This window comes from Peromyscus leucopus, chromosome 19 (assembly GCF_004664715.2).
Source record: "Peromyscus leucopus breed LL Stock chromosome 19, UCI_PerLeu_2.1, whole genome shotgun sequence".
In the NCBI taxonomy this organism is placed as follows: Eukaryota; Metazoa; Chordata; class Mammalia; order Rodentia; family Cricetidae; genus Peromyscus; species Peromyscus leucopus.
The window spans coordinates 49,166,884-49,182,345 of record NC_051079.1 but is presented as its reverse complement, the minus strand read 5'-3'; the positions used below and the strand labels follow the sequence as shown (position 1 = coordinate 49,182,345).

Genomic DNA, 15,462 nt, shown 5'->3' with positions numbered 1-15,462 from the left:
AGAATCTACACCAGGTTATGAGAATAGTTCTCCACACAGGTCATCCGTTGAACAACTCACTACCTAGTGAATGCTCTTCTACTCAGTCTAGAATTGTAGCTGTCAAAATCAGAGGCTGGCTTCCTCTGTTTTCCCAAATCTCCAGCTTAGAGAATCTAGCTGGCCTAACATCAATATCTTGCTTCTTTTTGAAAGCTTTATTATTGTTGTTGTTGTGTTAGTTTATCTGTGTATGTGTGTATGTGTGTCGACTTTCCACATGCACATGTAGTCAGAGGACAACTTGTCAGAGCTGGTTCTCTCCTACCACGTAGGTCCTGAGGATCAGACTCAGGTCAACGGGTTTGGTGGCAATCATCTTTACAGGCTGAATCATCTCATCAGCCCATGCTTCTCTAGTCATTCACTCAGCAAGCATTTGTTGAGACTCTTTGGTCCTTGTAGACACATAGATAGGAATCTCTCTTCATAGAATTTGCATTCTCATAGGGAACATTGGACAGGTCAAATGCTTATTTTATGAATATAGAAAAAAACTATTAATGTAGAAACAAGATCTTCGAGGAGTGAGATGGCTGTTTAAAAATCTGTCAGTGTGATTGACAATATGATGAGTCCCTTACTCAATATTGATGCTGAGCACATTCCTATCTGGTGTATATTTGAAAATTTGTGGAGGACGGGAGCTCATTAGCAAGTGAGCAAGAACATTCAATTCATGAAAGTTGGTTTTCCTTCCCTGGAATGTTCGCCCTAAGTTCTTATTGCAAATCTAATGAAAGCCTCCTCCCTCAGAGACCACTGAAATGCACACAGACATGGTTGAGCCTCCCATTCCACCTTCTCTCCCAGAGTGAAGATGCTGTCTTAGGGACTAATTTCTATTGTCCTCCCTTCTCTGATTGCCACCCTCCTCAGGGTGCCTTTCACACTATAACTGTGAAAATACCAAGGTAGGATCCAACCAGTCATTTACATGGACCAATCACTGTGTTGGGGGAAAAAAAGATAATCATGTTCTTCCCACTTGTCTTAGTTAGGGTTGCTATTGCTATGGTGAAACACCTTGACCAAAAGCAACTTGGGGAGGAAAGGGTTTATTTCACTCACAGTAAAACAGTTCGCTCCATAAAACAGTTCATCATCAAAAGCATTGAGGGCAGGAACTCAAACAGGGTAGGGTGGAGCCAGGAGCTGATGAGGGGTGCTTCTTACTGGCTTGCTCAACCTGCTTATAGAACCCAGGACCACTAGCCCGGGGATGGCACCACCCACAAAGGGTTGGGCTTTCTCTCACATCAATCACCAATCAAGAAAATGCCCTATAGGATTCCACTCACAGCCTGATCCCATGGAGACATTTTCTCAATTGAGGTTCCCTCTTCCCAAATGACTCCAGCCTGTGTCAAATTGACCCCAAACTAGCCAGCACACTAGGTGTTTTCTTTCTGTTGAGGTCATGCTATTGATCTGATAACCAGGGATATAAATGCTCAGGAGACCATAATTTCATACACGTCTTCATGGAAAAAAAAATCACTTTTTCTTATGTTTATCTGAGTTTATTGCTAGCTACCAGCAATCCCCACCCCCTTTTTATTATTTGCTTTTCTATATATGATATTCTAGCAACTCTGGCAACTTTTTCATTTTTTTTTTGTTTTTTGTTTTTTTGTTTTTTGAGACAGGATTTCTCTGTGTAGCTTTGCGCCTTTTCCTGGAACTCACTGTAGTCCAGGCTGCTCGACTCACAGAGATCCGCTGCTTGCTCGATACTGATTAAAGGCGTGTGCCACCACCGCCCCGGCAACTTTTTCATTTTTAATTACATCTTCCTCCTGTCTTTTGAATCTTCTTCTTCCCTCTCAGTTCATAGATAAACATGCTTTCTTGTATGCAGAGTAAAGCGAACAACCATGTGTGGCTCAGTTTTATTTCCGATCAGATAAGTCAATGTTGTGGAGTAAGAGAGACATTTTAGTCTGAACCCACACATTTCTGTCATTCCCCCCACCAGCCTGGACTGTCAGCCTGATTCACCTTTCCCATTGGTCTTCCACTCAATTGCATGACCTCATCAGACCTTCATGTCTACCTCAAGCATTTCCTACAGTGACCTGGAACATGTGTTTCCTGCCATAGCCACAGTGGTAAACAACTCCTGGTGGACTCAGGAGCAACTCAGAGAGGAACCGGAAATGTTCTCTGTAATTTAAACTCCCAGAAGGAAAGCTCACAACCCACAGCTTGCTTGAGAGCAGACACACCCTGTGATCACTGGCTCCGAGCCTCAGACCCAGAGTCCCTCTACTGGACTTAATAACCATTGCATTTTACTTTAGACAGAACTAAACTCCTCTTGAATAATTAAAAACATCTGAGAATACCATGCGATAAGAAATGGGGGGGGGTCTTGTACCACAAAAAACAAAACCAGCCCTAGAATAAGAATTTTGGAAATGAAAATAATCTCTGAGACCACGTGTTACCTTAGTGTTTATTCAGATGAAGAGACTGGACCCAGAGAGAGAGGGGCTCTATTAGGGGCTGAGTAGAGAAGAGACCTTTGGACTCCAGATGTGGAGCTGATTCTCTCTCCTCTCCTGCAGATCCGGTTATCTGATTCACGCCACACCCCTGTGCTCTCACTGATATTTCAGTCTTAAGGGCTCCAGGCAACAGCCTGGAAAGCATAACCTAGAAACAAAGTCAGACAAACAAATGCCATCTGGGTGCTCAGGAATGGAGCCATTTGCTGGCCCCTTTCCTTTTCGAGCTGGGTACCAGAGGGGTGGCTCCAGGGGGGATAATATGTTCCTATTTTTTTCCCTTCTAATCCAGGACACCTGTCCCTTCTTTGGGGAATGCGCAACATTCGAGGCTTTGCAGCATGTGACCAACCACCTGTTGTTCATGCCTTTCCAAATTGGCCTCTTAGGTCTGGAGCCAGCCAAGTGGACTCCCACCCATTATAAAACATGGGTATTAGCAACATGCGCGTACTAAGTTTGACGGGGCTGGAGTCTCTGAGGAATTATCAGGTCAAGACCATGCTCCCCATCAGAATATACATCATGGCACCTCCTCCCCTTAAATTCAATAGCTCTGATAAAGTCCTAATTCTCTCATGAGTCTTTGAAGAGAAAAGAAAGCTGAGGTTAACCATGGCTGGTCATCTTCTTTCGCCCCCAACTGCCCGTCATCCATTCAACAAATATTTACTGGCCACCTGCTGTGTGTCACTCACTAGTAGCTGTCTGGTCATCTTTTCACCCTGCAAACCCATGGACTTCCACGAAAGGCAAACCCTATACAGATGCTGTGGGAGGCAGACCCACGGATAAAGCTCAGTCCTTTCAACGGAAGGTGCTGTTGAGATACTCAGGGTGGCAAATTCATGCGCTAATATGACATAAGACTGTCTATGCCAAGAGACCTTAGAGAACTATGGAGCCCAGAGGAGGGAAAAGTCACCTCCAGCCGGCAGGTAAGAAAGTTCACAAGGATGCCATGTGAACTGCGAGAAATGAGTAGGATGTAGACACCCTGGAAATGCATATGTGTAGTCAGATTGGCGTACCAGTGGCTCTCCAAGACAACGGGGCGCTGAGAGAGCCGTGAGACACAAAGAAGTCCTCCTGACTGGCGTGTGTGCAGAGTATACATGCTGTCACTGAGATGAAGTAGGGATTCTGGTCACTGGTAGCTTTGAGAAGTCTAAGTCTTTGTCATTTTCCTGGCCCCTTAGGTTCTGAGGTTTGGCACCCAATCTGCAAGCAGGCAGCCAGGGCAGAGAAGAAGCTCAAGGTAAGAGGCGTGGTCCTCCATGCTGCGTTCCGCCACAGGTTGGGAAAGCTCCGCCTCAGTGCAGAGCATGCCAGCTCCCAAATGTGTGTCCATGTCTGCGGGCTCCCTAATGGGAAGAGTTGCTTTATGGGGCTTGGGGTGCATTAGGATTTTGTATATGAGAGAATCTTGAAAACAATAAGTGACTTGATGCATGGGAAATTTTTAAGCGTGTCTAGGGTGGGCAAGATTATAACCATACCAATGCTGGCCAAAATGGCAGCCAATCTGAGGCACTGATGGCCATGCTTTTTTTCCCCTAGCCTAGGGTTATTTATTAATAATTATAGTTACTATCATCTCAGTAATTGACAGTTTGCAGCATGTCTTCTTAGCTCCGCTCTGGCTGGATTCCTCTAACCCCCTGTGGCAGATGGGGCAAGACATTGTATCTCTCTGCTTTGCCTGTGAGGAAAATCGAGTCTATAGAGAGTGATTTGACAGCAAGGATGCAACCAGGCATCCGATGCAGAGTGTTGTCCCCAGGCTCACAGCAGACCAGCTGAGACCCTGGTCCCTCAGAATTGCTTCGCTCTGACAAATGCCAGGAAGGCCTGTGAATCTGGGTCCCTGGTAGTAAAAAGGGGGGCGGGGGATACCGAGGCTGCAGGGAGAGCTTGAGTTCCTGGATTCTTTATGCTGCACAGAGGCTCCTAAGATGTGTGTTAGGGGTGGGGGAGCAATATTTGAGCTCTCACATGCCTTTATATTCTCGTCCCTGCTGTCGACTTGACCCCTTAAGCGTCTCTTACCTTACTTGCTAGAATCCTCTCAACAAAAAAAAAAAACCACAGGTGCACAATTTCTGATCAGCTAATTAACCCTTCCCCTTTGCCCTTTCACCCATTTAATGAGAGAACTGGTCCTGTTGATATGTGATTTCTTCGGATCATATGTGAATCCCCGGCCCTGTACTTTCTAAGGCTTGCCCCATTTAAAGTACAAGAAGACCCAGCTCTTATTCTTCTCAATTTCCTCTCTGGAGAATTTCCCAAACTTGAATTCTTCTTTAAAACCCTGACATTTTTTGCTACGTCTGTGTGCCACCTCTTTATATCAGTACCCATTCCTTTTTTTTTTTTTTTCTTTCCTTTAAAGCAACTCAACTCCTTTTCATTTAGCTGAACTTATTTTAAAATGAAGCTTGAAGTTGCCATGTACGAAGGAGTAACACTGGCTGGAAACAAAATCAATTCAATGATAATGAAATAGATATTGAAAATAAGTCTTAAAAATGCTAGCTAGTGTTGCTGGCACACTCTTTAATTCAAAGGGGGAAATTAAGTGTTGTTGGGACAGCTGTCGAAATGTGTTAGCACCAAATCAAGAGCCCTCCTCCAGCTAATCAGGAGGCTTGAAACCAAACATTCCACTTCATCACTGTGGCATGTGTGTCATCAGAATGTTCCCACCTTTGTCACGTTCCCAGATCCACCTCTAGTTCTCATTCATGGTTTGGTGAAGCGCCATTCTCTAGCTCCACTCAGAATGCTTCCAGATGGAATGGAAACTGAGCAGTCCTCAGGCACACCTGTTTTCCTTTTGCACATCAGGAATCTGAGATCGCTAAAACCACATGTATCTCCCAGTGGTCCTTGATTCAACCTGGACTGTCCCATCACCACACATGGCTACACTCTGAGATGCCCAGAGAGAACATCACACTGTTGGGGGCTGGGAGGCTGGTAATCTACCATGGCCACTGTGCAGAGGCAGATAATGTTTTAAGGTTTTTCACTTAAGTTGATGTCAGTTTGCCAAGGGTCCACTGCAAAGAATCGGCATATTGTGCAAGTAGGCGAGCTTCCATTTGCTTCTGCGTTGCTTACTAAGCTACCAAGGACTGAAAACGAAGCAGTTTTATTCATTTAAAATAAATACATGATTGGCTGAGATAATGAAGTTTTATGAACAACTTTCTATTTAAAATGATGGCTACAGCCGGGCGGTGGTCGTCGCACGCCTTTAATCCCAGCACTCAGGAGGCAGAGGCAGGTGGATCTCTGTGAGTTCGAGGCCAAGCTGGGCTACCAAGTGAGTTCCAGGAAAAGGTGCAAAGCTACACAGAGAAACCCTGTCTCGAAAAAAAACAACAAACAAAAAAAAAATGATGGCTACAGATAACTAGAAAATAAATTCATCTTCTGTCTAGCCTGAAGTTCCAGGCCTGCTGGACCCCATTCACATACAGACACTGGTTGACAGGGCAGAGCGGCAACAGAGGTAGCCAGAGTACTTCAACTATAGTCCCCTCCGAGCTGCGTTCTCTGCCTGTTTTCTCCCTACTGAGCCTGAACTTCTGCTTCTCACCCCTCTGTCTTCATCTTTCCCACAGCATCGACGGACATCTGAAACTTCCATCTCACCCCCTGGATCCAGCATTGGGTCGCCTAACCGAGTCATCTGCGTATGTATCACTCCCTAGCAGCTATAGGGCTTTGTTTACCCCCGACCCAGCACCTGAAATGTTTTGAAAGCCCATTTGGACCGCCCCTGTCTTATTCTAGGTGGCATACCAGATCTTAAGGATACAGAAGGGTGTGGGGAGGACATGGACCTTGTTCTCAGACACACAATCTAGTAAACCAAGAGCCGAGGGGACAGTGTAGAGTTCAAGGAGCATGAGACAGTGTGATGATGAAAGAAACCTTCCTGCATTCTAAAATCAATTCCAGGTGCCCCCTTCCCCATTCCTTCCCAGAGACCAAGCAAGAGGTCAGTGAGGCAGGTGGAGATGGGATAATGTTGGTATATAGGTAGTGGGGTGTGATAAAGAGGCAGAAGGGAGAAGTTTCAAAATACAAAAAAAAGGGGGGGCCACAAAGCTAAAAGAAACCTTTCTAAACATGTGAGAAGGCCAGAAACAAAGTAGACCACTTGCATGTGTCTAAGCTCCCATCTTCAGAACCATTCACCTAAGCAGAAGTGACAGAGTTCAGCTAGATGAGATGACCTCGGGTCCTGTGGCAATGCATGTGTTCATTCCGTGTATACTGAGCTTTCTCTCGGTGATAAGTACTGCTGTTCTGTCCTGGGGAGATGGTGATGGACAGATCTGGGGCCCTCCCATAACACGGGACATACAGGTCGTGAATAGTCAGTTGTAACTATGACACGGAGCAGGAGATAAAGGCTCTGTGCACCCTTAGGATGCTACCGATGAAGGAAGAGACCTGACCCTCCAGAGCCAGGTGAGAAAAGACCTCCCAGAGGAAGAAATACTGACTAACAGAAGGAAGGAAGCCGAGGGAGGTGGGCGGCAGTGCCTGGGAGGGGTGAGGAAAGCAGCATGGCTGTCCACAGGGCAGAGGAGCCAAGACCAAGAATGTGGGGGTATTTGACAACAAAGAACTCACCCCAGGAGAAAGGCTCCACACAGAATCCTCAAACCTGCCAGGCCAAGGTGGGCTTTGACACCACGGCAAAGTCATTCAGATTCACATCGGGCTTCTTCTTTGATCCCAGACAATGCCCATCGATGGCACTATCTCCTGTCCTTTCTTCCCTTGGACAAGAGAAAATACGAAGAGTTATTGCTGTGACTTCGATATGGGTCAATACTGCCACATGGCTGTCACAGAAAACAAGTTACATTTTCCTTTCTTTTTTTATGGTACTGGGATTAACTCCGGGGCGTTATCCATGCCATACAACTGTTGAGCCCATAAGCTATTGCGCCTCAACCCCAGGTCAAGACAAGTTGCTGTGATCACAGGCTGCACTCACTGCAGAGTCCCAGCTAGAACATGAGAGAAAATAGGCCCCTGGCGTGGAGAACGGCACCGGTCACAGCAGGATCAGAGAGGTTCATTTGGGGATCTACCATATGAGAAAGTTATTGGCAAGCATAAGCTCGTCCCCAGAAGGGAGTTACCAAGATGGCTGCCACTAGGGACATCTTTGCGTTGTGGGGTTTAGCAGCAGTCATCATCCAGGAGCGGAGTTCAGACTGCAGTCTGTGACACCAGTTATGGCACATTTGTGCCTCAGTTTCCACATCTAAAAGATTGCATGTGTACTTCCTTCAGGGAAGTTTGCGGTATTTAGCGGGGACCATTCTGGTAAAGCCTGGGGCCCCACATCTAAAAGATAGCATTTATACTTCCCTCATAGAGGTATTGTGGTATTTATCGGGGACCACTCTAGTAAAGCCGGGGGGCCTCACAAACAATATTGTTCAGTACGTGACCTTTGGGACCGTTCTTGTTCTAACATCTACAGCTCTTCTCTTCATGCCTAATAGTGTTTTTAGTAGCAGCTGGAGATGCTTGGTCCTCTCGTGCCTTGTTTTGGTTCTCCCTCTTTCCTCTGTTCCCTCTTACCTTTCTTCTTCTTTCCTGTCCATTTCCCTCTTCCCCAGGCTAAAGTGGATAATGAGATCCTTAATTACAAAGACCTGGCAGCTCTTCCCAAGGTTAAGTCCATCTACGAGGTGCAACGCCCTGACCTCATTTCCTACGAGCCTCATTCCAGATACACCTCCGACGAGATGCTGGAGAGATGTGGCTATGGAGAGGTATTGCATCTTGCCCTCTCTGAGACTCTGGAAAGAGCCAAGGTGCTGCTAGGGTCCCCAGCCAGCGCTCTTATAGACAGCTTGGCCACCACAGTATTGGCCCCCAGACTCTTCTAATCTGGAATTTATAGCCAACTTGTAAACACCAAGAGCTTTCATCCAAAAATCTGGCTTTAAATAAGACATTAAGTGTGTATTCCCATCATCTAATGGTGAGTGGCAGCATACCCTGTCGACAGGACTAGGCTCTCCATTCTTCCCGTCCCCACCATGCCCTGCTGAACCAGCATGCAAGCTGAGAACATAGAGCTACTCATTACTTGGGCTGCTGCTTTTCTTACAGCAGCAGAATCTTGCTAATACTCAAGCCCATGTCTCTGATACCATACATACCAGGCTCAAAGGACAGTGACATTCCTAAACCCTGGTTAGGCGTGTTCTCTCCACTTTGAACCTTACTGAAAACCTCATGCTCAGAACAGGACACATATTTATGAAGATGCAGCATCAGACAACTTAGAAACCATTATATGGCTATTGGATTCTAGGGAGAATTCTCTGGAGAAGGCGGAGATAGCTATCACAGAATAGGTCCTGACCAGCCATGTTCCAAGAGACTTCTCACCCTTGAGCTATAACAGTGTGCAAGCCCTTGAGTTATAACAATGTGCAGCAGGCTCCCGGGTACCCAGCTCCACCGCTCACGAGTGTGTGTCCTTGGACAGCAACAGGGTAACCAATAGGGGTTGGGTTCCATTGGTTGCAGAGTCCAGTGCTGAGAGTCTCTGAGTTCTGGCTCCTAAAATGGCCCTGGAAAAGTGAATCAAGTATTTGCAGACTCCAATTCCAAAACTCGAGAGCAGGACCCCTGGGTCGGAGCCAACCCCCAGATGGTTTGGGTTCGCTCACAGTGTCATTCAGAAATGTAAATTAGCTGTCACCATGTAAATGTTAGGCGATTCCACAGAAGAATCTACATGTCTTACTTGCCTTAGAAATTAAAAATCTGGTCCAGGTTGAGTAGACATTCCAACATGGCTCTGGTCACAGCTGAAAACAGCAGCCCGGCTCAGTGGACTAGGTCTCCAGCTTGCAATACCCCTTATCATGCGAGCCTCCCAATTTACAGCAGTGGCCTGGTCCTTGCTTAGCCCTTAATTAGAATACTGCTGCTCCCCAAGGCTTTGTCTTCCTGAACCACAAAGGAGATGTGAGCCAGGAGAGAGATGGGGGAGAGAGTTGAGAACATAGCTCTGAGCTTGAAGGAAGGGAACCTGGGTCCAGATCAAGACTAGCCATTTCCTGAGAGGCCTAGCGTGGCCCTGAGCTCTCTCACTATTATTAGGAAGGGGGAATCATTATCCCCAGAACTTCTGCCCCTTTCCAGCAGTTCTGACAGTCTAGAATTCCAAGTGAGGTGTCATCTGGAAAGGGTCCTCGGGGGCAGCTGCAGACTCTCTCCTTATCACCATTTTACCATTTAACCGTGTTCTGTGCCTTCTAACCGTGTTCTGTGCCTTCCTCTCTACCTTCGCTCCCTCCATGGCTGCCTTCAAATTCTCCGCTTTTAAAGTCGCTGGGACGTTATCTCCTTACTCCCAGGTAATTCACCTGACATACAATGTGTTTTTAAACTATATGAAAAGTGGTGTTTCTTTATGATGACCAAGAAGGGCTCCCTGGTCACCCCTCCCCTACACCACAGGGGCCTGACCTCCCCACCCAAAATGTTTCCCCCAACCAAGGAATGACATGAAGGATGGGAGTGGCTGGGGAAAAAAATCCCACGTGCCTGTCAGACTCCTTTGTGTCCCCGGAATCCCTAGTGAGACTCCAGAAACTGCGCATGGATTCTAGCCAAGGGCTGGGAATGGTGCATGAAGGCCTGGGAACTCTCTCCCACCCTCCTCAGGTTGTATGACTCAAGCCTGAGTTCCTAGAATTCTGGATTCCATAGCATGCCCCAGCTGCCTACTAAAAGACTTGCACACCACAGGCCTTCCTCACAGTCCCACCTCCTCCCCCAGGACATCTATGAGAACCTGGACCTCCGGCAGAGACGGGCCTCCAGCCCGGGATACATCGATTCCCCCACCTACAGTCGGCAAGGCATGTCTCCCACCTTCTCCCGCTCACCTCATCACTACTACCGTTCAGGTAAGGCAAAGGAAGCCCCCAAAGAGTCAGGACCATGTGGTCACTTCGTGTCCCTGAGCTGCAGGGACAATAGACACTTTCCACAGCAGCATGGCTTTCTGGGAGCCTATGGCCACTCTGATGACCTGGCGGGCCTGACTGAGTCCCTAAGACGGGTGTGTGACGCTGAGAAGCAGCAGGGATGTGGGGAGGGGACCACCAGGAGAGGGAATGTCAGGCAGTCCAGTGACCCTGGTTAGGGGCAGACTCCTCTAACTCACCCTTCAGCCTCTACACCCACAGCAAGAAACACATAGCATCCGGGTTGGGGGGGGGGGGGCTGGTCTTCACCTGAGGGCCCAGGGCCCACTCAACCAGTTCAAGTATACACAGTCACCCTGAGGTAAGGGGAGTCACAAGTGTTGGAATGGAGAAAAGGGGAAACCGAGGGAGGAGCCTAAGCGGGGCGGGGTGGGAGGAGAAGCAGGTAAAGCTATCTTCTTGGCCGACTCAGACTTGGGGGTCAAATGAGGTCAAGCTTGTTTCTGCCGACATGGTGCATGAACGCACACAAGCTGCTTCCACTCCGGAGCTGAGCACGCTGGGACATCCACCCCACCTCTGCTGCCGTGGCCTCACTGCTTCCTCCGGTGCTACCTTGTTTTTAATGCCTGTTTTCTCGACGCTTCTGTTCTTTCTGGGGACCACTGCCTGCATGCTCCAGGGCCTGAGAGTGGCCGGAGTTCTCCATACCATAGCCAGTTAGATGTGAGGTCCTCCACTCCAACCTCTTACCAGGCTCCCAAGCACTTTCACATCCCAGGTAGGCACTGCCAGCTGGCTGTTCCCAGCATGCCTGCATGCTTGTTCCACGGGGCGGGTGCCAGATGCCTGAAATGCTTGATGCTGCACAAGCACTGAGGAGAAGTCCGTTCCTGGGGGGGTGGGGCCCTTCCCTAACCAGTCATCCATGCTAACTCACCTTCCAGCCCCAACATGCCTATGGGCTTTGGTCTATTCTCCATGTAACCAACCTTGATCAGGACCACAAGGAGGGGCAAGGGAAGAGAAGGCTCAGAGAGCTCACATGAAATGCCCAAGAGTTGGCCTTTTACATTGCTGATTAAAGGCATTAATTACATTACATTGCAGAGTAAAGGCAAAATGGCGAAGGGTGTTTGCCTCAGGGTTCTTTAACTTGAACCGTGATCCCATTGCCTGTAAGCTGGTGGTCTGGGGCCCATCCTCGGCTTCTCTGGGCAGCCAGGTAGTATTCTGGACCCTGAGGTTGCAATTGAGCTCACTCAAGCCTGGATCTCACCTTCAGAGTGAGGACAGTACTTAAATGTATTGAGAGAACCAGCTGACCAGTTAGCTCAGCTGTTAGTATGGATAGAGATGGTTGCATGAATTAAAAAAAAAAGTTAAAAGGTGATTGAAGGTGATAATAACTCTCTACTGATATACTTTATATTATAATAGATAATATAAACAGGAAAAAAAAAACACCCAGAGCATTGTGCAAGAGTTACCAGAGGAGGGGAGGTTGTGCTAGGTGAGGTGGGGAGACTTTTTGGAGGAAGTGCCTTTAAAGTTAGTGATGTGACAATCCTGGGCGAAACAGCGGAAATAAAGTCGGAGTACCTAGAGGAGGTGAGAGGAAGCCAGCAGCCTGCCTCGTAGGTGTGGCCTCCTGGGAAATCCCACCATGAATGTTTTAGTTTGCTTTCTGTTCCGGTGATAAAGACCATGACCAAAAGCAACTAAGAGGAGAAAAGGGTTTATTTACAGGTTATGGTCAATCATGGAGGAACTCAAGGCAGGAACTCAAGGCAGAAACCTAGAGGCAGGAACGGAAGCAGAGCCCATGGAGGACTGCCGCTCACTAGCCTGCTCTAAAAGCTCATCCAGCTTACTTTTTTATACTACACAATAGCATTTGCCCAGGGCTGGCACTGCCTACAATGGTCTGGGTCCCCCAACATCAATCATTAATTAATTAAAGGCCCCCTACAGACTTGCCTGCAGGCGAGTCCGATGGAGATAATGTCTCAACCGGACTTCCCTCTTCCCAGGTGATACTGCCTTGTGTCAAGTTGACAAAACCTAACAAGCACACTGAGTTACAGTGGAGCCAGATCTAGATCCCATCTTCCAGCTTTTCAACCCCCACCCACTCACCCTCAAGAGCTGATCCTGCTGTTTGACCCACACTATCCCAATAGCTTTTGAGAGGCCCAGTGTGTCTGGTTCTGCAAGGTAGACAAGGCCAAAACTCTGCAGCTTCCTGAGGACTTCTGCATGGAGTGAGGTGGAGCCACCAGGGGGGGAAGCAGTGCTCACTTCCTGCACCAAGCCCTGCTTAGCATTCTCCCACCTCTTGCATGCCCATCATTTAGCCCACCTCCCTTTCCACAGTACCATTTGTATGCATCTGCCCTCTCCGCTGCTCTACCTGGAACCTATCGGGTGAGAGTAAAGTTCAACTTTGGAATAGGAAGCCGGCCTGGGGGAAGGTAGTGACCCCTTGGAAAAAGTTGCTGACTGGCTCTCTCTTCTCAGATCAACTGACCAAGTGCTGTCTCCTCCCCTGTCTCTCCCCTCTCTCTCTCTTCTCCCCACTGTTCCTTCCTGGTCTCTGGCAGCTGGAGAAAGTAACATCTACCGAAAACCCCCGATCTACAAACGGCATGGTATGGTCAGAGGCAGACAGAGCTTGGCCAAACACAGAGGGGGAGTATGACCAATGCAGATGGCTCTGCACGGGTTCCCAGGAATGAGACGATGCAAGACCATGGCATAGTCCTTCTTGCTACCCCCCAATCAATCGGGGTGACTTTGGGTGTCCATGTCATTTCAAAAGAGCAAGAAATTATTCATGCCCCCTAAATCCTTTCTTGACACCTCCCAAACCTACCTTGCCTGCTCTTGACTGCTCTAAATTCTGTGATCAGAGCAATCCTGAAAAAATGCCTGAGCCCTTATGAGAGCTGAACTCAAAATGCTGATAATTCCAATTGTTCATTAGAATTGTGTGAGATGCATAGAGTCCTATACTGAATCCGAGGCCTCTGCTTTAAGCTTTGCTGAGTGTAGATGGAAGCTCATAGATGAGAAAGGAACAGGAAATCACTTCCTCTTTTCATATTTTGTTTCCCTAATGCTGGAGATCAAACCTGGGGCCTTGTGCATGCTAGACAAGCACCCTACCGCTCAGCTACCTCCCTGGCCCCTCATTAATTCATTTCTTTGATGTTTTTTAAAAAAGGGTCTGTGGAACATCTGTTCCTTGGAAACTCATTTTAAAAGGGCAGACTCATTGGCTTCCTTCATGACCCAGACTCCTTAAAATTAGAGTCACTGAATGCACAGCTCAGGAGTCTTCTCTTAGAAGTCTTAGAAGACTTAACGCATGATTCTGCCTGTACCCCAGTACCAACGTCGTCCATGCTGGGACCTCCTGCTCCTCACTACAAAGCACTCATTAAACCTCAGGTGAATGAGCACATCTTGCCCTTTGAGGAGGTAGACAGCAGCTGCTACCACAGCTGCTGGCGTTTGCTCACTGGTCTGGTTAGGTAACAGAGAGAAGCACAGGCTTGGATTCCAGCTTGGCGATGGTAGGAGCGATCCTGTACAGTGGACCCAGCTAATGAGATGGTGGAAGGGGCGGGGCCCACAGTGGCTCTGGGCACCAAAGACCCTGAATATTATTTTACAGTGGGGAGTGAGACAAAGTCTTGCTAAGAGGCTTGCCTTAAACTCACTGTGTGACCCCAGGTTGGCCTCCAACCCCTGGGTGTTCTCTCGACTGATGGGATTGCAGATAGGCACCACCATGTTCTGACTGAGATCCTGCTTTGGAACAGACATCTTCAGTTTTCAGAGCTGGTGGGGCAGAGACCCCACAGTGAGTTGTAAGCCTGTGGCTAGAAATGGAAGTGCTGACCCTCCCAAAGTTAGTTAGCCTTGGCATGCAGAAAAGGCCCCCCGAGACCCATGTTTCTTAGAACCCTTTAGGTTTTCCGAGAGGGTTCCAGAAGATACCACCAAAGCTGGTTCAGGAGTCCAGGATGAAGGTGGCTGCACCATTAAGAAATGTCAAAACAGTCAGGCAGTGGTGGCGCACACCTTTAATCCCAGCACTTGGGAGGCAGAGCCAAGCAGATCTCTGTGAGTTTGAGTTCAAGGCCAGCCTGGTCTACAGAGCAAGATCTGGGGCAGGCACCAAAACTACACAGAGAAACCCTGTCTCAAAAACTAAGAGAGAGAAAGAGAGAGAGAGAGAGAGAGAGAGAGAGAGAGAGAGAGAGAGAGAGAGAAAGAAAAAAAGAAAGAAAGAACGAAAAGTCAAAATGCCATCAACCAAAGGACTCAAAGGAGCAGATGCAGCAACAAGAGAGGAATGCCCAGTCCTGGGCTGAATGAAAGCCCGTTGATGCCAGGACCCTCTGCTCTGGTCCTTGGAACATAGATAGATCTTGTCCCTGCAGCCTCCCTGTAGTTCTCCCTCAAAAGCAGTTGGAGAGCCATGTTGGGTTCCCCAGCCCAGCTCTCTGTCCTGCCAGCCTGTCACCAGTCTATCCCACGGTCAAGGCACTGCCCTATAAACATTGTGTCTGGAGTGAGTATTTTGGTCACCTCTGTTACAGGATTACCTCAGAGGGAAGCGTGATGCCAGGCAGAACCTGGTCTACCCCACAATCCTGGTACTTAGAGAGAAGAAACTGAGGCAGAGGCGGGTAGGATTTACCCAGGATTGTGCTCAAATGAAGTGGCAGAGCTGGAAACGGACCCACTACTTTCCTCATTCCCTGTCCAGGGCCCCTTCCTTCAAGACATGCAGCCTCCTCAAACAGGACATGAAGACAGCTGACCTAACTCAACAAGTTTCTTGGCCCTGCCTAGCAATTCCTTCCTTAATGTAGTTCAAAGCCATGATAAAACAGGCTTCAAAGATGTCA

The 15,462-nt window shown here is 48.1% G+C and overlaps 1 protein-coding gene across 5 annotated transcripts in view; it reads left to right on the top strand.

The window, feature by feature from the left end:
• Ablim3 (actin binding LIM protein family member 3) overlaps nucleotides 1–15,462 on the top strand; it is a 116,188-nt gene that overhangs the window by 86,759 nt on the left and 13,967 nt on the right. Inside the window, exons 8-14 of one of the 5 annotated variants that reach the window (XM_028890128.2) lie at nucleotides 3,749–3,807; nucleotides 6,182–6,253; nucleotides 8,207–8,368; nucleotides 9,941–9,964; nucleotides 10,390–10,519; nucleotides 11,223–11,321; nucleotides 13,144–13,191. In XM_028890128.2, the coding sequence (XP_028745961.1) occupies nucleotides 3,749–3,807; nucleotides 6,182–6,253; nucleotides 8,207–8,368; nucleotides 9,941–9,964; nucleotides 10,390–10,519; nucleotides 11,223–11,321; nucleotides 13,144–13,191 (594 nt within the window). The remainder of the gene's footprint in view (nucleotides 1–3,748; nucleotides 3,808–6,181; nucleotides 6,254–8,206; nucleotides 8,369–9,940; nucleotides 9,965–10,389; nucleotides 10,520–11,222; nucleotides 11,322–13,143; nucleotides 13,192–15,462) is intronic. The other 4 variants (XM_028890123.2, XM_037197166.1, XM_028890125.2 and 1 more) reach the window with 4 other exon arrangements.